The sequence below is a fragment of the Carassius carassius genome, chromosome 11 (assembly GCF_963082965.1).
Source record: "Carassius carassius chromosome 11, fCarCar2.1, whole genome shotgun sequence".
Lineage (NCBI taxonomy): Eukaryota > Metazoa > Chordata > Actinopteri > Cypriniformes > Cyprinidae > Carassius > Carassius carassius.
In genome coordinates, this window is record NC_081765.1 from 5,583,200 (window position 1) to 5,605,402 (window position 22,203).

The following is a 22,203-nucleotide window of genomic DNA, read 5'->3' on the forward strand; positions in this document are numbered from 1 at the left end:
TAATGTTTATGCATAGAGTGCATGGTGCTGCTAATATTATTTGTTGTTTGGTGGTTTTTGACAAAAACATTTATTAAAGAGATTTCAGTGTCTGTGAGTAATTTTAATTTTGATAATTAAAATTGTATGAAAACCCCCATAATCATTTTTTTAATCATATATTATCATTACCAATAGTTACTATCTATATCATGAAAATGTGTGATCATTTAAATATTAAGAGATTTATTTTTTTCAAAATGTTTGGCATCCAAGAATTTACTGTAACTGAAGACAACTTTATTCTGAAGTAATTTATGGTTCTTCACACCTGCACTTTTTGTTTGTTGTTGTTACAAGACAAATAAAACCGCTGTTTATAATGTATTGACTACTTTTTGATTAATTTTGACATCGTTTATCACACATAAATAGGATTAGTTTGTAATATACTGATATAAGGTAAAATATATTGTGTGTGTATTGTGCTTTAAACATTACACTAGGTGAAGCTTCCCAAAGACATATAACACATTAAATGGCTCACTATGTGATTATTGAAATAATAATTAAAATGTGTGTCAGAAGTGGGTTGGATAGCCTAAGCAAGGATTAAACAACAAGCCTAAAAACTCCGTTTTTTTTTATTTATTATTGTTTTAAATTATTATTATTTTAATTTTTATTTGTTGTTTAATCTTTTGCAGTGGATGTAGAGTTTATATTGCAAAGTAATCATTTTGCCAAATCTAAAAAGTACATACCAAGCAGTAGGAGAGAAAAATGCTAATAAGAATTGAGGTACAATCAATATTATGAATAATTGCTATCCACTATGTGAATATCTAATTACTAATATCTAATCTAATCTAATACTAATTGATATTTGTAACCCGATTGCCAGATCACATAGTCGATTACTAGCCAGCACTGCATACACATACAAAAACAACAAAATATATACATTTGCTTTATCATATTTTTTCGAGTTCATTATTCTATTATTATGGTAGAATTTTAGAATGACTGATTAGGCTATATGAAAAAGATGTAGCTTATTTTCAAAAGATATGATTTTGCTGGTGTTATTAGATAGTGAAAAATAAATATTTCTTAATACTTGGATTTAGGGTTAATTTTCAGTTTTCCAGTCAGTAGCAGCGCACCCGAGCGGGCGGGAGAGAGTGAGGGAGGCGGAGTGCGGTGCATGACGGGACACGGGTGTAATCTCCACCTCACATCCCTCCATCAGCCGCCTGCTGACCTCTGACAGCAAACACGGAAGCAGCATGGCGTCAAACAGCAGCAGCAGCGCACAGCAGAGACTCCGGATCATAGCCGGACATCTGCAGAAACGAGCAGAAGATGAACACCCGAGCGTCGCTGCGCAGGAGTGCAAAGCCGAGACGCCCCGATCCAACCCGAATAGCACGACACCGGTCCCGAAGAGGAGGTATGTGGCGTCACCCTGCCTGCTATGAGCTCGAGCGCTTCACGCGACTCATACAGACACATAGACTCTGCGTTTAAACAGCAGTGAAGCAGCAGAGGCGTTACATTGTGTCTCTGTGTGCGCTCGAGCTGGAGCTGAACAAAGCGTCCATTCATCCCGCGCGATGTCTGCACACTGACTCGTGGACACATTTCAGATCTCCTTGTTTCTCTGTTCATAGAGTATTGTGCTTATACCAAACCAGTACCGAGGAAGACGCTCGTCACTGGGCTGCTGGTTCTTCTAGGGCACATCATCAGCCCTTAAAGCTATAGGTGTCCCAAAAATAATGTCTGTCGTCATCCACCCAGCCTCAAGTTACGAGAATGAAGAATCAGGGCAGGTTTTCAGTTAATAACTTAAATGTGGGTCTCTTCCTGAAACAAGGCTATCTGAAGATCTGAAGTATGCCACAAGTCAGAGACTTAAGGGTTTGACATCCTCTTTGGTTGTTAGGAACAGAGCAACGTGGACGTGCTGTATAATACCTGGGTTTGTTTTCCGGGTATGTTTGAGCGTAGAAGTAGATGGTGACAGCATCTTCATAGCTAAGTCTCCAGAGGCTCTTTTTTTTATTAGACATGGGTGACCTTTTTACCTATTAACTGATTTCCAACTCTTGAATTTGATTCTGAATCTTTTTGAGGGCCTTGTATCTGTGGAGTCCTGTATGTGTTTCCTCAGTTTTCAGACATGTGCTTTCACAGGAAAGGGGTGCTGCTTGTGTAAACGGAAAGGGCGTTGGTTATTTCGGTCTGTCTATAGATTCAACACTACTAGCCTGAGGCTCTTAACAGAAGTTAGTGTGGCAAAGCTGCGCTCTGATTGGACGAGGGCTGTGGTGGTCTGACTTTGTATTTGCTAAGAGTTCAAATGTACTTCCTGCATCTGTGCCGCCATCATGCTGGACATGACATAACCTTTAACCTACTGAGGCCCAGCCGAAGTTTCTCAGACACTGCAAATCACAAATTTCTTTGAACTATGGGCACATCCTAATGCACACACTTGCATGATGCTGCATTTCCTGTTTTTGACCACAAGCGTAACCCACAAGACCACAAGTGTGTGTAGAACGTATTTTATGTTTAGAGCTTTCAGAATACCTTGCACTTTGAAATAAACGTCTAAATGTCTGTTCAGTAGTTCATATGCCACAGACTACAGTTTGGTAATCGTGGGGTTTCTGATAAAAGATTATGACCTGGATTCAACACCCTAAAGCTTAACTGTAATTATTAGCTCTTCATCGGTCGACATTTTATTAAAGCCCATTATTATTATTATTTAATTATTAATATTATTACTACAAAGCCCATTTCTGAGAATAACATAAAAAGTAAACTAAAAGCATACTTTCCTATTTTAAGTTTAAAAGAAGTATACTAATAGCACACTTTAATAAACTTCATTTTCGTAAGGGAAGACAGGGTACATTTTCGTGGCTCATGAGTTCCTGAACATGATGCATGATGGGTTACGCTTGGCTTCATATACTGCTCTGATGCAGCATGATCTTGCCAGGCATTATATTGAAGGGGTGTAAAATGTTTACTCTCTGTAGTCTGGAGTGTGGGCAGGATGCAAAAAGCTGCTCAAAAACACAACACTCATCAAGAAAGATCACACATTCTTTGGTTTTAATATTTACGATCCTATTTTTTGTTTATGAATTTATACAAAAAATCATAAAATGTTTCAGCAATGTGCACCTTACTAAAAAGTAACTAAAAAAAGTTAATTTACTCACCCTCATGTTGTTCCAAACCTGTATGTTACGTTCTGTCGAGGCACAGAAGAAGATATTTTGAAGAATGTCGGTAACCAAACAGATGCTGGTAGCCATTGACTTCCGTTGTATGGGGAAAAAAAATACTATTAAAGTCAATAGCTACCGTTAACTGTTTGGTTACCAACATATCTTCTTTTGGGTTCAACAGAATGAAGAAACTCATACATAATGACGTGGGTGTGATTTCAACAGACTAAACATCTCTGACTTGTCAGTCCTGTTGTTAACAGCTTGACTGTTCCAGTGCATATCAGATATCAGGTTTATCCTAAACCAAACAACCCTCTAAATGAAATGACATTGGCTAGTAGTACATTTTGTTTTTGTTTACTCGCCAGACTGATATACTATTTAATATATATATACAGTACAGACCAAAAGTTTGGACACCTTCTCATTCAAAGAGTTTTCTTTATTTTCATGACTATGAAAATTGTAGAGTCACACTGAAGGCATCAAAACTATGAATTAACACATGTGGAATTATATATGGAATTATATACATAACAAAAAAGTGTGAAACAACTGAAAATATGTCATATTGTAGGTTCTTCAAAGTAGCCACCTTTTGCTTTGATTACTGCTTTGCACACTCTTGGCATTCTCTTGATGAGCTTCAAGAGGTAGTCACCTGAAATGGTCTTCCAACAGTCTTGAAGGAGTTCCCCGAGAGATGCTTAGCACTTGTTGGCCCTTTTGCCTTCTGTCTGCGGTCCAGCTCACCCCTAAACCATCTCGATTGGGTTCAGGTCCGGTGACTGTGGAGGCCAGGTCATCTGGCGCAGCACCCCATCTCTCTCCTTCTTGCTCAAATAGCCCTTGATGCCTTCAGTGTGACTCTACAATTTTCATAGTCATGAAAATAAAGAAAACTCTTTGAATGAGAAGGTGTCCAAACTTTTGGTCTGTACTGTAGTATAATACTTAGATTGACTGACAGTCAAAAAAGCATTTTAGTATAAATTATTATTGATTCTGGGATAAAATAATAATAATAAATATATTGTAATAGTTAAGCTGATTGACTTTTTCCGTACACATACTGCTCTACAATGAATTCACTATCATCAGTACATTCACAAGATTTAAATATATTTTCTTACATCACACATCTTGATTATCTCAGAAGTCTCCTCTGAAAGGAAGCGCAGAAGGCCAAGTAAGGCAGCTTTTCATCTGTTCCAATGCGTGTCCTACATACAATTATAAACAAGACTGTGTGACTCCAATATATATATATACATTAGTACACTTATATTAGTGCAAACTGATCAAATTGGGTTCATTTTTATTCATACCTCCTTATCAAGGCACTGTATAACTGCTAAGGCTCAAGCTCCTGCTTGATGATACAGATGCTTTATACAGCTCTAAAAGACACCAAAGCATCTAGTCCATCCATGAATGACTGCAGACGACCGATGGTGAACTCTGCTCATCTGAAACAGACACAAGACAGGAGGAAAAATGAAGCTAAAGAGACTAGTAATGGCTAGCAAGTACAGATGAAAAATAATCACATATGTAAATCACATGCCATCTTATAACATAAATGATTAAAGAGGTCATATATAGAGGTCATGACACAAGTAATAAAATCAAGAATAAAGATTGATTTAAAAATGAGCAAGTTCACAATTACCTTATTGTAAAATGAACATCCTTCACACAGCTTCTTGAAAACTTGTAGGGTGACACTTTATATCTTGAGGTGACAATAACTTTGAAGAGGAATCAACAGCTGTAACGGTGTGGAAAAGCAGTAGCATATCAGTAGAAGAAATATAGACTAAGCATATGAAATTGTACAAAAAGAATTGCATGGTCTGCATTAAATATGTTGTGTGACTGCATTAGGCCTGCAACAAATATACAAGTTAAACAGCAATGAATGATGTTTTACAGTGTATAAGATGACAATAATAATATGAATTCTACCAATAAGCACATTATAAAACGCACTAAAGATTAGCGAGCTACTGGATTCATGAATATTAATCAGGTTGTGTGCGTTCACTGGAACTGATTTGTTGAAATCAAAACAGGGATGATAATAGATGAGCACCAGCCAATGAGATTGTCGTTTGCACATTAGCTCCGCCCACTACCGGAAAACCAGGTTTTTTTTTTTGGGAACGGAATTTTTTTTTCTCTTTCGAAAACAAACATACATAGATACTTAACGTCTAACAGAACTTAAACAAAAAAGCACGGATAGACATAACAAATATACATCATGGACAGTAAAAAAGGGTCATTGAAGGAATATTTAGGGTTTGTTATTGTCTAATATTAGACTCCAGTGAAGCATCCACCAAATATCTTCTCTCTTTGTCTCTACTTTGCTGTGGAGGAGTCTTCATTGTGTCTTGTTTTAGGGTTTGACTGTGTCTGTTTGTCAGAGGATCCTCTAATCACCCGCTCATGTTTCCTCAAACTGACGGTGTGTTTCTGGTTGGGGTCCCACAGCAGGCGCAGGGTCCAGAGAGCACAGCTGCACTAAAGCCTGGAGCTAGTAGACAACCATCACACTTCCACTTACTCATTACATTATGTGTAAGGGATTCGAGGAATGAGTGGAGGAGTGTGCTGCTATTTTTCTGACTGGTTGGATTTTGGCGTTTGAGCCATACGTAAAGTCTAGAATCCCCTCGAGTGATAAATCCTCACTATAAATAAGGCTTTTCGTAACTTTAGGAGAATGTGACATGAAGGAACATTTCACAGCAGAAAGGTTATTATTTCAGCAGCACTGATTATGCTGTGACTTTTCCACACATAGCATAAACAGTTTAACAGAAGCAATTTTTTAATGTTTATTTTATGTGAAGATTCAGGTTTTTAATATTTTTAAAATTAGTCTCTCGTGCTTGCCAAGGCTGTGTTTATTTGAATATTGTGAAGTATTATTACAATTTAAAATAACTTTACTGTCACTTTTGATCAATTTAATGCATCCTTGCTGAAATAGAAGTATTAATTTCTTAAAAAAATAAAAATAAAATAAATAACACTTAATGCCCCCAACTTTTGGAATGTTATGCTTGTTAAAACTTTTCAGAATTTCCATTTGCAAATTCAAACTATGTATACAGATAATTTTAAATGACAGTTGAGTATTATTTTAGTGTAAACAGAAAATGATCCTACAAATTAGAAATTAATTAGATTTTCATTGCATTTTCATTTTGTTAAACATTTGTACACTCAAAATTAACAGTTGTTATTATTTAGAAATATTGTAAGAAATCCTGACTATACGTATTCTTTTGTAAGAAGTACATCAGAACAACTTTGTTTTGAAGTAGTGTGTGCCAAAGCTGCTCACAAATGTAACACGTCAAGAAAGATCACGTTTTCTTTGGGTTTTAACCTTTTGACCTTTTGGGTCCATAGCTATGTTTTTTGGAAGCTTGTGTGAAGATGTGTATAATCAGCTTGATCTTATGAGTAAATGTATCTATTTTAGGAGGTGGTGATTTAGTATGAAATCGTCAGAGGTGGGTAGTAACGAGTTAGATTTACTTGAGTAATTTTTTGGGGTAACAAATACTTTTCGGAGTATATTTAAAGATGGGTACTTTTACTTGAGTAAATTTTTGGGGAAAAATCTGTACTTTTACTTCGTTACTGTGTGTTACGCTCCTCTCGTTACTTTATCTTAATGCAATAAATGTTATAAATGCTTCAGTTTATTCCAAACGCGCCGTCTACTTTTCTCTGGGCAATGAGCGATGCCCATTCGCGAATGATTCATTCTTTTGAGTCAATTCTGTTCAAAGGCTTTATCAACCCAATTGGCAAACGAGTGAATTGGTTCATGAATCAGTTTGAATGAGTCGTTCAGTTCCCTGCCGCACGCGCTGAGCATCTGAAGTGGTTCACTCGGAGTTGTAACGTTTAAGAACAGAAAGAGCGTTGAAAACGTGGCTGGAACTGCACTGAATTGAAATCTGCAAAGGCTATTATTTGCTAGCGATGGAGATCCTTATTAGATGAACACCGCGTGTGCTGTCTACTGTTTAACAGGTAATAACTTGGGCTACATTCGATTACAGTACATGATACCACTGTGACATTAGTTTGTTGTACGTGTGTGGCTTATAACAGAGGGGAGTCAAGTTGAATGCAGCTTCCAAAAGACAAAAAATAGCAGATTAAGATTTTATTAATTTTAATACAATCACACCTGTGCAAGTACGTTCAGCGAGTCATATTATCAGCTGCTAAATTCAGATCTGTGATTGCTTGCTGGCGCTTAGCCAGAGATAGATGCGTTTATACAGCGCTGCGCATTATAACCAATCACACATGATTATTTTGAGCTTATTAAAGCATTGGCCAATCAGAGGTGTTCCGATGAGTCATCGCTAAAATGCTGGTGCTTCCTTCACTCGCTCACTGACTGAATACCTCTTTCTGGCGAATTCTCTCGCAGGAACAACAAAGTGCAGATGTGTGTACGAATCTTTAATTAAGATATTGATTTCACAGTGTTAACAGTTTCAGTGATTTTAATGGGAGTTTCTGAGAGTGATTGAAATCTAGACTGTCAGTGAAAATGATCTTTGATAATGTAAATGTTATTTGCTCTCTTTCTGAACAATGAAAGATTAGTAGCAATATTTATATCACATTAACTTTCAATGTTAAATTCACATTTAATATAAAGTCAGTCGTATTAAAAATATGTTATGGCATGACACCTATATCTGTTACTTAAGTAAACAGACAGGGTTTTATAATAAATTACATAAATTGGAGTAAAGGCTGATGAAATATATACATTTATACACGCACACATACATTACATACATTTTATCTATATATCTAAATAAAAATAGGCTCAGTACAGTATATATGACCCAAAGTAACTAGTAACTAACTACTTGAGTAGATTTTTTATCCGATACTCTTTTACTCTTACTCAAGTAACTATTCAAGACTAGTACTTTTACTTTTACTTGAGTAAATATTTCTAGAAGTACTTTTACTTTTACTTGAGTACAGTTTTTGGGTACTCTACCCACCTCTGGAAATCGTACAGTGTGAATCATATGGAAATTTACAGTTGTTTTTTTGTTAAAAGCAGGAAGTTCCACCCCTAAACATAATACATTTAAACTTGAAAAACTTAGTAGCATGCTTCTGTGTGCCCTTCACATTCACCTCTGATGCAGTGCCTGGAATAGATCCAGATAGCAGGACATTTGCTCTTTAAAACGTTTCTTATCTGAAGGTCTTGTCTCAGCAGAAGTGAACGCTGTGACCTACAGAGCCTGTAATATAAAGACTGGAGCGCTTTATCTCTGCAGGTCATTCTAATGGCCACTAAAATTAAATATTACGTTTGTATACCTCAAGATGAAGGTTGTAAATCATTGAATATACTTTGCGATTGGCTGTTATAAAACAGTGCATAAATTCTCTCTCTCTCCCCCTCTCTCCCTCTCTCTCTCTCTCTCTCTCTCTCCGTCTCTCTCTTAAATTCAAATTCAAATGAGCTTTATTGGCATGACTTGCACAGTATTGCCAAAGCATTGTACATTACATGAATAAGGAATAAACAATTATATAATACATAAAACAAAAACAGATTTGTAAAATGATTAAGTATACAGTCGTGGCCAAAAGTTTTGAGAATTACATAAATATTAGTTTTCAAAAAGTTTGCTGCTAAACTGCTTTTAGATCTTTGTTTCAGTTGTTTCTGTGATGTACTGAAATATAATTACAAGCACTTCATACTAGGGCTGGGACAACGCGTCGAGGTCATCGATGACGTCGACGCAAAAAATACGTCGATGCAAAATATGCGCATCGATTCGTCGACCTGTTTTTATTTCTCTAAAAAACGTTTGCAAAACGTTTACCTTATGTGCGCTGAATATACGCGATGGCCGGATCAACATTCTGTCCAACGTTATATAACCAATCCAGGGGTTTTTCTGCATTGATCTTTTTTTTGGGCGGCTGTCAAAGCCTTATTTGATCGGTGAGTGACAGTGACAGGGCGCGTACGAGAGAGAGCCCCGGCTGCGCGCGCACTCACAGTCTTCAAACAACACGAGCGCTTCTTGCTCTCTCTCTCCCTTGTGTATATTAATCAAAATCATTGAACACGATAGAAAAAGGGCGAAACACCAAAGTTTCACGCGCGCTCGCGCACTCACAGTCTTCAAACTACACGAGCGCTGTCTTGCTCTCTCTCTCTCTCTCTCTCCCTCCCTCCCTCCCTCCCTCCCTCGTATTAACCAAAATCATTAGACATGATAGAAAAAGGGGGGAACGCCAAAGTTTCACGTGGAGCATTCGGAGATTTTTTTTTCTCCATGACAGGCTGCTGGCTCCCACTGTTAATTTTTTTTTTTTTTTTTTTTTGGAAAAGCACTCTCTGTATTAGCTTAAAGCCCTCAAGTTTACATTTACATACTGTATTCTTTCAATTGCTCTAAACAAGTATTTTGGGTGACCTTTTTTATTGAATGCTAGACATCAAGTTGTTGTTATTTTCATCTGAAAGAACTTCTTTTTTCAGTAAGCTAGGCCCTATGTGTTCAGTAAGCTTGTTTCAGTAAGCTATGTGTTTTCAAGGCTTCAAGGTTTTATTGAATGCTATCTCTATACAAGTGCAAAGTAATGCATTCTTAGTCAGTCTTTTATTTTGTAATTTTAAGAGCAATAAACATATATTGCAATGTTAAGGAATTGATGTTTTTTTCATTCAGATATGTAAATCAACATGTATAAATTGTTAGTAGTCAATTAATGGGGAGATAATCGAAATCAAATCGGTCTGGAAAAAATTAATCGTTAGATTAATCGATGCATCAAAAAATAATCGCTAGATTAATCGTTTAAAAAATAATCGTTTATCCCAGCCCTACTTCATACGTTTCAAAGGCTTTTATCGACAATTACATGACATTTATGCATGAGTCAGTATTTGCAGTGTTGGCCCTTCTTTTTCAGGACCTCTGCAATTCGACTGGGCATGCTCTCAATCAACTTCTGGGCCAAATCCTGACTGATAGCAACCCATTCTTTCATAATCACTTCTTGGAGTTTGTCAGAATTAGTGGGTTTTTGTTTGTCCACCCGCCTCTTGAGGATTGACCACAAGTTCTCAATGGGATTAAGATCTGGGGAGTTTCCAGGCCATGGACCCAAAATTTCAACATTCTGGTCCCCGAGCCACTTAGTTATCACTTTTGCCTTATGACACGGTGCTCCATCGTGCTGGAAAATACATTGTTCTTCACCAAACTGTTGTTGGATTGTTGGAAGAAGTTGCTGTTGGAGGGTGTTTTGGAACCATTCTTTATTCATGGCTGTGTTTTTGGGCAGAATTGTGAGTGAGCCCACTCCCTTGGATGAGAAGCAACCCCACACATGAATGGTGTCAGGATGCTTTACTGTTGGCATGACACAGGACTGATGGTAGCACTCACCTTTTCTTCTCCGGACAAGCCTTTTTCCAGATGCCCCAAACAATCGGAAAGGGGCTTCATCGGAGAATATGACTTTGCCCCAGTCCTCAGCAGTCCATTCACTATACTTTCTGCAGAAGATCAATCTGTCCCTGATGTTTTTTTTTGGAGAGAAGTGGCTTCTTTGCTGCCCTTCTTGACACCAGGCCATCTTCCAAAAGTCTTTAGGAGACGATCCTGGCGCTTGCTGGACTTTCTTGGACAACCTGAAGCCTTCTTTACAAGAATTGAACCTCTTTCCTTGAAGTTCTTGATGATCCTATAAATTGTTGATTTAGGTGCAATCTTAGTAGCCACAATATCCTTGCCTGTGAAGCCATTTTTATGCAACGCAATGATGGCTGCACGCGTTTCTTTGCAGGTCACCATGGTTAACAATGGAAGAACAATGATTTCAAGCATCACCCTCCTTTTAACATGTCAAGTCTGCCATTCTAACCCAATCAGCCTGACATAATGATCTCCAGCCTTGTGCTCATCAACATTCTCACCTGAGTTAACAAGACGATTACTGAAATGATCTCAGCAGGTCCTTTAATGACAGCAATGAAATGCAATGGAAAGGTTTTATTGGGATTAAGTTAATTTTCATGGCAAAGAAGGACTATGCAATTCATCTGATCACTCTTCATAACACTCTATTATTCATAACACAATAATAGTTATAACTTTGCACAACAGTACATGTAAGAAATGCTCTTGTTCAGTTTTGTCCACTGGCTGACAGTCTTAGTTTGTGACAGGCTGATACATATCTTGCAGCTGTTGTGATCATTTTGGAATTCTCCCCTAAAATGTGATTTAATTTTTCTGTATTTGGTAAGGCCATAAAATTTGGTTTAATTTGTTGGAATTTGTGGAAATATGCAGCTCTTATGTTGTGATAGTAATCACAGTGTAGTAGGAAATGTTCCTCTGTCTCCAGCTCTCTCCGAGAACACAGTGAACACAGTCTCTGCTCTCTCGGCTGCCATCTCTGTCTGTGTCGTCCTCTCTCTCTCTCTCTCTCTCTCTCTCTCTCTCTCTCTCTCTCTCTCTCTCTCTCTCTCTCTCTCTCTCTCTGAGAACACAGTGAACACAGTCTCTGCTCTCTCGGCTGCCATCTCTGTCTGTGTCGTCCTCTCTCTCTCTCTCTCTCTCTCTCTCTCTCTCTCTCTCTCTCTCTCTCTCTCTCTCTCTCTGAGAACACAGTGAACACAGTCTCTGCTCTCTCGGCTGCCATCTCTGTCTGTGTCGTCCTCTCTCTCTCTCTCTCTCTCTCTCTCTCTCTCTCTCTCTCTCTCTCTCTCTCTCTCTCTGAGAACACAGTGAACACAGTCTCTGCTCTCTCGGCTGCCATCTCTGTCTGTGTCGTCCTCTCTCTCTCTCTCTCTCTCTCTCTCTCTCTCTCTCTCAATTCAATTCAATTTTCAATTCAAATGAGCTTTATTGGCATGACTGTGAAACAGCACAATGTTGCCAAAGCAATAAACAGTAAACAAGTTATACAGATATATAGATATGTAGATAAAAAAAAAAAAAATAATAATAATAATAAAATAAATAAATAAATAATAATAGTAAAAAAAAAAAAAAAAAAAAAACCTATTCATGTCCATATTGTACATATATAATCACATAACACACAAAATAAATAAATAAACAAAAAAAGTGAATACAGGGTAAATATTTACAGAGAGCATTGCTTAAGTACAGGAGTTTAGTTTTTGTCCCTCATGATGTGACAGGAGGACACATACTGCGCTGCGAGCTGGACACACTTCTCTTTCTCTCCCAAAATATAACTGAGTTTGTCAATGTCGCTTGCTTGCCTGAATTCTGGCACAATTTGAGCTATTTGGGTAAAGTAGTTGTCTCTAATGTGTTCATATTTGCTGCAGTGTGTGAGGAAGTGCAGCTCGTCCTCTACGAGTCTCTCTGTGCAGTGAGGACACAGTCGGAGCTCTCTCTCTCTCCAGCTGTGTTTGTGTCGGCCCGTCTCCACACACAGACGGTGATCACTCAGACGATACTTCGTCAGGAGCTTTCTCTTACTATAGTCTTTAATTTTGATCAAGTAAGGTGCCAATTGATAGCCAGTCTTTAATCTATAGAAGTATTTTAATTTGTTAATTTGTTCTACTTTGACCTGCCAATCATAGATGTATTCTTCCTGGGTTAGTTTTACAATTTCTTTAACTTTTGCGTGTCTTAATTGAATGGTTGAGCTGAGTTGGTGTTTTTCCACTAAATAGTGCGTGGGGTCACTCTCTGGGTGTCCTGTCCTGTACATAAGAGCGCAGTGATGGTAATCATCTGTCCGTGTGTCTGATAGATGGAACCAGAACTTGGCTGTTCTCTTCTGGATCTCTGCTAGAAGAGGGAATCTGCCCAGTTCTGCCCTGCAGCCGAGACTAGGGGCGTTTCTGTGAAGTCCCAGGATGTTCTTGCAGAACTCCAGGTGGAACATTTCAGTGGGTCTTTTATCCCACGATGTGTAGTTTAATTTAAATTTGGGGCCCCAGATCTCACAACCGTATAGAAGAATGGGTTTGATGATGCTGTCGAAGATTTTTAGCCATAATTTAATAGGTGGGTTGAATTTGAACAAAGATTTTCTAATAGTGTAATAAGCCCTGCGTGCCTTATCAGTCAGATGTTTTATTGCCAGGTCAAACTGACCAGAAGCTGAGATAGTGAGACCCAAATAATTATAACACGTCACATGATTAAGAAGTGTTCCCCCGATTGTGAAACTATATTTTTTGTCAGTAGGCCGAGGTTTTTTCTGAAAGATGATAATTTTGGATTTCTCCATGTTTATTGGTAAGGCCCAGTCTCTACTGTAATCTTCTAAAAGCGAGAGGCTTTGGTGTAGCCCCTCTTCATGAGGTGACAAGAGCAGAAGATCGGCAGCGTACAGGAGACATTTGATTTCTCTGCCCTCGAGGGTCAGACCAGGACAAGGGGACTTCTCAAGTGCTGATGCCAGTTCATTAATATAGATATTAAACAGTTATCACTCTCTCTCTCTCTCTCTCTGAGAACACAGTGAACACAGTCTCTGCACTCTCGGCTGCCATCTCTCTCTGTGTCGTCCTCTCTCTCTCTCTCTCTCCCTCTCTCTCTCTCTCTCTCTCTCTCTCTCTCTGAGAACACAGTGAACACAGTCTCTGCTCTCTCGGCTGCCATCTCTCTCTGTGTCGTCCTCTCAAATTCAAATTCAAATTAGCTTTATTGGCATGACTTGTACAGTATTGCCAAAGCATTGGCAATTACATAGGCAATGAACAAATAATCAATAAAATTAAACAGTAAACAAATGTATGAATACATTTATACAAAAATGAAAAAAAAAAAAAAAGAAGAAAAGAAATCAGTATCAAATGTAAAAAAAAAAAAATATATATATATATATATATATACACATACATACATACACACACATATATATATATATATATATATATATATATATATATATATATATATATATATATATATATACACATACATACATATACACATATACATATCTACATCAAACAATCAAAATATACAATTATTTATCCATCTGAGGTTCCACTGGTTGTCCTCATTTCATGGCATGTAAAGACATACTTTGCAGCAATTATCTCACATTTGGGCATTTCTCCCAGTATGTATGGGAGTTTCTGTGTGTCTGGTATGTTTTCGAATTCAGGGTATATTTGGGAAATGTTTTCAAAGTGTTTTTGTCTGATTGTATTGTATTTGGGGCATGAGGTCTGAAAGTGCAGCTCTGTCTCGATCTGTCCCCGGTCACACTGGGAGCAGAGTCTCTCCTCCGGTGGGAGCCAGCTCTGTCTGTGGCGACCCTTCTCTATGGCCAGGCTGTGTTCACTCAGTCTGTATGTTGTCAATATTTTTCTCAGTTTAGGGCATTTTATTGTTCTCAGGTAATTTGCCAGTGTGAATTCTCTTTTTAGGGTCAGATAGCATTGTACTTTACTTTGTGTTTTGGTGGTTTCTTTCCAGTATTCGATATATTTTTCTTTCTGCTTGTTGCTAATGTGGTGTGGTCTGCTTGAGCTGGCGCTGCTGTCCTGAGGCTGCTGGGCACTGGTGACTGCAGAGAGTCTCAGGACCAGCTGGCTGAGGGGACTCTTCTCTGGCTTCAGCTCCTGCAAGGTTAGGGCTTTGTGATGATATGTCTGGGGGTTAACTGATTTTAAGTGATTGTAAAATTTAATTGATCTTTTTTGTATTTTGAGTAAGAGGGGGTATTGGCCGAGCTCTGCTCTGCACAGGTTATTGGGTGTTTTATAGGGTGTCCTCTCTCTCTCTCTCTCTCTCTCTCTCTCTCTCTCTCTCTCTCTCTCTCTCTCTCTCTCTCTCTCTCTGAGAACACAGTGAACACAGTCTCTGCTCTCTCGGCTGCCATCTCTCTCTGTGTCGTCCTCTCTCTACAGCCAGACGATGATCGCTCAGTCTGTATTTTGTAAGTGTTTTTCTTAATTTGGGATCTTTTACACAGCTCAGGTATTCTGCTGGTTTATAATCTCTCTTCAGGTCTAAATACAGCTCCATCTTCTTCTGTGATTTAGTAGCATGTTTCCAGTAGGTGATGTAATGTTGTTTTTGTGACTGTGTGATTTGGTTTGGCCGGATGGTGCTGTGCTGGTCTGGCTGTAGTTTGAGCATCAGCTGTGAGAGAGCGCTCCGGTGCCGGTTCTGCTCCTGACACCGCAGGGCTTCAGCCTGGTATGAGCTCGGCTCGCTGCCCTTCAGGTGCTGCTACAACTTCACAGCTCTTTTTTGGATGCTGATCAATAAGGGGTATTGTCCTAATTCAGCTCTGCACGAGTTGTTTGGTGTGGATCTGTTTACTTTCAGGATGCTTTTTCCCATTTTGAGAAATCTTGGGTTTTTAGAGGTCCCCTCCCCATATCTTGCTGCCATACAGAGCAATCGGTTCAATTATTGATTTTAGGATGTTTAGCCAGGTTTGAATCGGAATTTCATGTCGAATTGTGTTTTTAATCATGTAGAAGACTCTCATTGCTTTTGCCTTCAGTTCATTCACAGCCAGATTAAAGTTCCCTGTTGAACTCCGTTTTAGTCCCAGATAGGTGTATTCATGGGTGTGTTGGAGGACTTGGTTGGTCCTGCTCGAAAGATGTATTTATTTTCCCTACATCTGGATCTGTTTTGAAAAATCATTATTTTAGTTTTTGCGAGGTTAATTTTGAGAGCCCACGTTTGACTGAATGTGTCTACGACGTCGAGGAGCTGCTGTAGTCCATCTTTAGTTTTTGACAGAAGGACTAAATCATCTGCGAAGAGGAGACATTTGACTTCTGATTGCGTCAGGGTTGGGCGGGGGGCAGGGGAATTATTTAAGGCTTTGGCTAATTCGTTTATATAAATGTTAAATAGAGTGGGACTCAATGGGCAACCTTGTCTGACTCCTCGATGTTGGGAGAAAAATTCTGTTCGTTTATTTCCTATTTTTACAGCACATGTATTGTTTTTATACATGGAGCTTATCAAATCAAATGTTTTCCTTCCAATCCCATTCTCCAGTAGTTTTAGAAAGAGTCCTTCGTGCCAGATCGAGTCGAAAGCCTTCTCAAAGTCAATAAAGCAAGCAAAGATTTTGGATTTACTTTGGTTTACATGTCAATCAATGATATTGTGGAGGGTGTAGATGTGGTCAGACGTTCTGTGTTTGGGCAGAAATCCAATTTGACTTTTTCCCAGGATTTTGAGAAAGTTTTGCAATCTTATATTAATAATCGAACAGAATATTTTCCCCAGGTTGCTATTGACACATATGCCTCTGTAATTGTTTGGCTCATATTTGTCTCCTTGTTAAAAGATTGGTGTAATTAGGCCTTGGTTCCAGGTTTCGGGGAAAAATCCTACTCTCAAAACAAGGTTGAATAATTTGATTATTGCGGTTTTGAATTGGTCGTTGGTGTATTTGATCATTTCGTTTAATATTCCGTCGATGCCACATACCTTGTTGGGTTTTAAAGCATGTAGTCTATCTGTAAGCTCATTTACTGTGATTGGAGAGTCCAGGGGGTTCTGGTTGTCTTTAATCTTTTCTTTCAGGATTTCTAATTTGGTTTTTAATTCTTTTCTAGCAGGATTTGTTTCAGTTGTTTTGTACAGATTTTCAAAGTGTGTCCTCCATATGTTCCCGTTTTGAATGGCCAATTCTTCTTTCTGTGGTCTATAGAGCGTGTTCCAGCTGTTCCAGAAGTTATTGGTATTTATTGATTCCTCCATTGCTTGAAATAATTGTTCTGTATGCTCTTCTTTTTTACTCGTAGAGTTTGTTTGTACAGTCTAAGGGCTTCGTGATACTGATGGCGGAGTTCTTCATTGTCAGGATCTCTGTGTTTTTGATTTGAAAGATTTCGTACTGTCATTCTAATTCTTTTACACTCTTCGTCAAACAACTTCTCATTGGTGTTTTTGAGGGGTTTTTTGATGATTTTTTCAAATTGCACATGGATGCTGATTGGTGGAATATATCTGTAATGTCATTTAGTGCCAGATTTATGCCTACTTTATTTTGTGGATATGTGTTCATTATCAATTTGTCTAATAGTAATTTGATTGTTTGACTTTCTAATGCATTTTGATAATTTTCTGTGCTGTTATTTGTCCACTTGTAGGGTGGTTGGTATATATATATAAAAAAAAAAATTTTTGTGAGTCACTAACCCATGAGGTGTGAGCACAGCAGAGTCAGCATGTGCTGGATGTTGGTGAGGTCTGTGCAGGGCGATGAGGTCGGCTGGCTGGGGGCTGTGCTGGGGCTGCAGGGGGTCAGTGATCTGCTGCCCGGCTGCTGCTCCTGCTGATGAGAAGGTGAGGGGGCTTCAGGCCTGTTCGTGCGCTGTTGTCCGGGGGGAACACAGAACCTGTCGTGGGCTTCCTCCGGTCAGAGGTGAAGTGGTGTCCCTGCAGTAGCTCTGTGGGGTGTCCATGATGTCGCTGCGGTGTGCTGGAGCTGCGGTTGAGTGCGATGTCCTTCAGGGTTTTAGCAAAGATGGGGACTGCCCTTCTGTGGAGGTGGACATGGTCGTACAGACTGCTGAGATTCAGTGTGGGGTGCTGAACCAGGTGTATGTTGAGGGCACAGTCTCCTGATACTCTAGCATTTGGTGTCCTGGTGGAAGTCCGAGCGCAGTAGCAGGGTGGAGAGGATGATTTTGGAGTTGGGGAAGTTGGAGGATGCCTTCTCAGTCACAATAATGAGAGCTGCAGCTACTCTCTCTCTCTGAGCTCGGAGGTCGTTCGTGCCCGTGTGGATGATGATGTGGCTGGGGGAACCCAGCTGCTCTTCACACAAGAGCTCCAGGGCCTTCTCTGTGTTTGGGCACCAGATATTTCTGACGTTTTTTCTGGGAAAAAGTCTCTTTTCATTGATGAACTTGCCGTTGGAGTCCATGAGGAGTATAATGTGAGGCTGTGATGGACTGCAGGAGTCTGCTGGGCCGGGTCTCTCGAGTCTCCTCGGAGCTCTGCTGTTCTCCTCTCTGTGTCGGCTGCTTCTCCACAGCTGACCGCTCTATTATGTGGGACTCTCTCAGCTTTCTCATCTCTTCCCTCATTACAGACAGCTGATTGCTGTACTCTTCTCCCTGTTTTTTCATTTCTTGAGTTTCTTTCTTAAGCATTTCTATTTCTTTCCTGTAATCCGCTTCTTTCTGTGTTGGATCCGTCTCCTTCACCAGCTCCAGCTCCATCTCTCTGAACTTCTCCTTCATGTCACTGATGATGCTGTGTAGAAGGGAGATCTCCTCACGCTCGTCTCTGGACTGATGGCTGGACGTCGAGGGCTCTTCTGCACACTTTTGTGTATTAGGGCTGATCTAATGCTGTCTGATTGCTGAGTGTCAGGCTTCAGGGTCTTCTGTGTGGAATATGATGTTACTGACCTCTCCATTCCTGTACAGGTCTGAGTACAGGGTTTCTGGACTGTCCTTCAGGAGCTTATCTTTATGTTTCTTCTTTAGGATCTCATTGGTAGCTTTAGATGGGTTTGTTATAGGGATAGATTCTGTCATTTATTTTAAATATTCTGACAGTTGCTGGCAGTTTGTTGTTGTTGTTTTATGAATGTTTATATCTACTGGTGTTAGCCCTTATAATGTAGCTTAATTAAATCACAGTTTTTGGGCAAATCTTTCTCCAAAACAAAGGTTGTTGATTGTAGATATTTTGTGTACTCACTCGGAGTTCTCTCTCTCAGACAGGAGACCATGAAGTGGAATGGCTGGGGTTACAGTGACTCGAGGTTCCTCTTCAATAAAAAGGGTCAAGCAGAGTTCACGGGGAAACGGTGAGTATGAGGCACTTCTAATTCGACTCAGGAAAGTCTGTTAAGCAGAGTCATTCACAGCAGGCAGCAGCTGGTGTATATCTACAGACACAGACCTGTCAGCTCCTCTGTGTCTGTGGTGAGGACTGGATGTGCTCAGGATGGTTCAGTCTGGTGTGCTCGTGCCATCTAGTGGATGGAAGCTGCATCTGGACACAAGGCCTCAGAGAGAGAGTTGTTCATTAGATTAGAAAGATTTCAAGGATGAAACGGATTTAATGAGTTAGTAATCCTATAGAATTGAGTTGAATTAAGAACAAAAAACTTGCATTGCAATCCTTACATGCTTACATAGTTTTGTCTAAATTTCAGGAAATGGTAAAGTCACAGTTTGCTCTGCAAGGTTGCGACTGTAAGGAGACCGCTTGACTTGATCGGTGTGTGTTTTGCTGGTTTCAGGTATCGGTTGAGTGGGCTGATTTTACCGAGTCTGAAAGACTGGTTTGAGGGCACGTTTGGAGCCAATCTGCAGCATAAATCTCCTGCGACAGTAAGTCAAGTGTGGGATAGCAGACTCTTGTGTTATGTGTGTGTGTGTAATACGGGGTGTGTGTCTTCCTCCAGCCCAGTGTCAATTTGAGTGCAGTTGCTCCTCCGAACCTGAACGAGCCCTTCATCGAGGATCTGAAAGCAGCAGCTGTGGCCCTGTCACATGACCCAGAGGACCGGGTTTTCCGAGCTCATGGTACAGAACTACCATCTTTGTGTTTGGCAGAAATTTTTCATGTTTTGGGGGGTTTTATTTTTTTCATATTTCACCTGTGGGAAATTTGTTTAATAAAAAAATGCCTAATTTTATTTTTGTTAATGCAAAAATCATAATGGTCCCAAAATACGTTTTCTTTTGCAGGTTTAGTTTTTTTATGATTTTAGTTTTTAATTTTCTTTTGGGGTGAAATATTATTATTATTTTATTATTATTTTTTATTATTACAGAGTTTACTTTAAAAAAAGAGAGTTTGTTAAAAAAAGTGTTTGATCAAAACATTTGACTCTTTATATATGAACATTTGTTTTATTATTCCTCATACACTACCTTTCAAAAGTTTGGGGTTAAAAAACTGAAAACAGTTTTTTATAGGATTCTTTGATAAATATAAGATTTAAAAGAACAGAAAACTTTTCTAACATTATTTGATTATCTAACATTTAATCAATTTAATGAATCCTTGCTAAATAAATAAAGTATTAATGTCTTCAAAAAATCTCACTCACCCCAAACGTTTAAATGGTGGTATGTTTACTGAGAGCTCACGGTGTTTCTTGAAATTTAATGGGAAACCACAAGTGCTTTACCGATATGAGCAAGCTGGATATTTGTGAAAGCTTCTTTTCTCTGTCTTCCTCAGGTCACTGCCTGCATGAGATCTTTGCCCTGCGCGAGGGGAGGATAGGACGGGTGCCTGACATGGTGGTTTGGCCGAGTGAGTGACTGCAAAGGGTTAAGCCTCTGTGGCTGAGTGCTAATTAATATTCATGAGGGCCTGCTTTAATTAGAGGGAATGGGGCGCCTGCCGTCCAGTGATGCTCTGGCTGCCAGAGTAGCTGCTCTCTGATTGGTGGAGTCCTGACAGGAGCCATTGGCCCTCTCTGATTGGTGGAGTCCTGACAGGAGCCATTGGCCCTCTCTGATTGGTGGAGTCCTGACAGGAGCCATTGGCCCTCTCTGATTGATGGCCGAGCTTTGATTAGAAGAGATCCCTAGCGGCCGACAAATCATCTGCCTTCGTCCAGAACACTCTCTCTCTGCGAATTCATCCTTTACCTCCACGTTTCTCCAATCAGCCAGGGTCCTCCCTCAGTAGATTGTCCTGTTTTCACCTTACAGAACAAACATTTTTTTCCAGTTATATATACAAGCAGTTATTTTAAATTGTAATAATATTTCACAATAGTACTGTTTTACTCTATCTTAATATTTATCGGATAGCATAAGAGACTTCTCACCAACCTCAAACTATTGAATGTAAGGTAATTAAGTTTAAGGGTTGTTTTGTTAAGATTGATATGAAAGTGGTTTGATATGAAATAGTTGAGTGGATTACAATGCTAATTTCTTTTTTTTGCAGGCTGTCAAAGTGATGTAGAGAAGATTGTGGAGCTGGCCTGCAAACACAACGTCTGCTTGATACCCTACGGAGGCAAGTACTCGCATAAAGTCATATAATCAAATCAAAACCAGATCTTACACTGTAGCTGTCGCATGCTTTTTTAGTGCTGTTATACATTTAGTTTATTCTTAGTTGGTATCCCTCTGTTTCATTCACTTTCCCCAAAAATATTGCGCAAAAATATTATGCAGCACAATTGATTTCATCATTGATATTAACATGGACATTGATAATTTATATTTTTAGCATATAAGAGCATTTAAACATATCAGAATGATTTCTGAAGATCATGTGACAGTGAAGACTGGAGTAATGATGCTGAAAATACAGCTTCGATCACAGAAATAAATGACATTTTATAAAGTTATTTAACATCTGCTGTATTTCTGAGCAAATAAGTGCAGCCTTGGTGGGATTCTTTCAAACATTTTAAATCTTAACGACCACAGACGTTTGAACAGTGTTGTATTTTATCTAATACATTTTTTTTATGAAGTAGTCAGAATGTGAACCTTAATCAAATAAAAAAATATATATATTCTTAAATTGTGGTTAACTGTCTCAGTGTGATCTGCCAAGTCTGATTGACCTGATATTCTCATTTAATTAAATATAATTTAACCAAATATGGATGCACATATTTTAATTATTTATTCTTGTTTAAACGTTATATTTACATTATTCTAATCGTAACAAACTTTATCATTTCCGTGTAAACACCCAATACAGGAATCTTTGATAACAGTGACGTCATGCGTGTGTGTAGTATGTTTTAGGTATGTAGACATGCGCAGTACATGTTGATTTTAAAGGCAAGTGCGAACAAACATACACAACAATGGCGGAGCACATGGTACTGTTGTTGCTGCTCAAGAGTTTGCTAACGCTTCTTCAGCAAAGTGTGGATTTACTTCACCAATATTACAACCAACAGTGGAGACACATCATATACAACATATAATCATCACTTACCTACAGAT

At 39.0% G+C, this 22,203-nt stretch overlaps 1 protein-coding gene across 2 annotated transcripts in view; it reads left to right on the top strand.

Annotated features, from left to right (window-relative positions):
- Positions 1-22,203, top strand: part of LOC132152667 (alkyldihydroxyacetonephosphate synthase, peroxisomal-like) — a 49,153-nt gene that overhangs the window by 2,947 nt on the left and 24,003 nt on the right. The window contains exons 1-6 of one of the 2 annotated variants that reach the window (XM_059561451.1): positions 1,146-1,432; positions 18,984-19,073; positions 19,512-19,602; positions 19,677-19,797; positions 20,462-20,536; positions 21,182-21,253. In XM_059561451.1, coding sequence (XP_059417434.1) covers positions 1,269-1,432; positions 18,984-19,073; positions 19,512-19,602; positions 19,677-19,797; positions 20,462-20,536; positions 21,182-21,253 — 613 coding nt within the window. In that variant the 5' untranslated portion in view covers positions 1,146-1,268. Of the gene's footprint in view, positions 1-1,145; positions 1,433-18,983; positions 19,074-19,511; positions 19,603-19,676; positions 19,798-20,461; positions 20,537-21,181; positions 21,254-22,203 lie in introns of those variants that run through there. The other variant, XM_059561452.1, reaches the window with a different exon arrangement.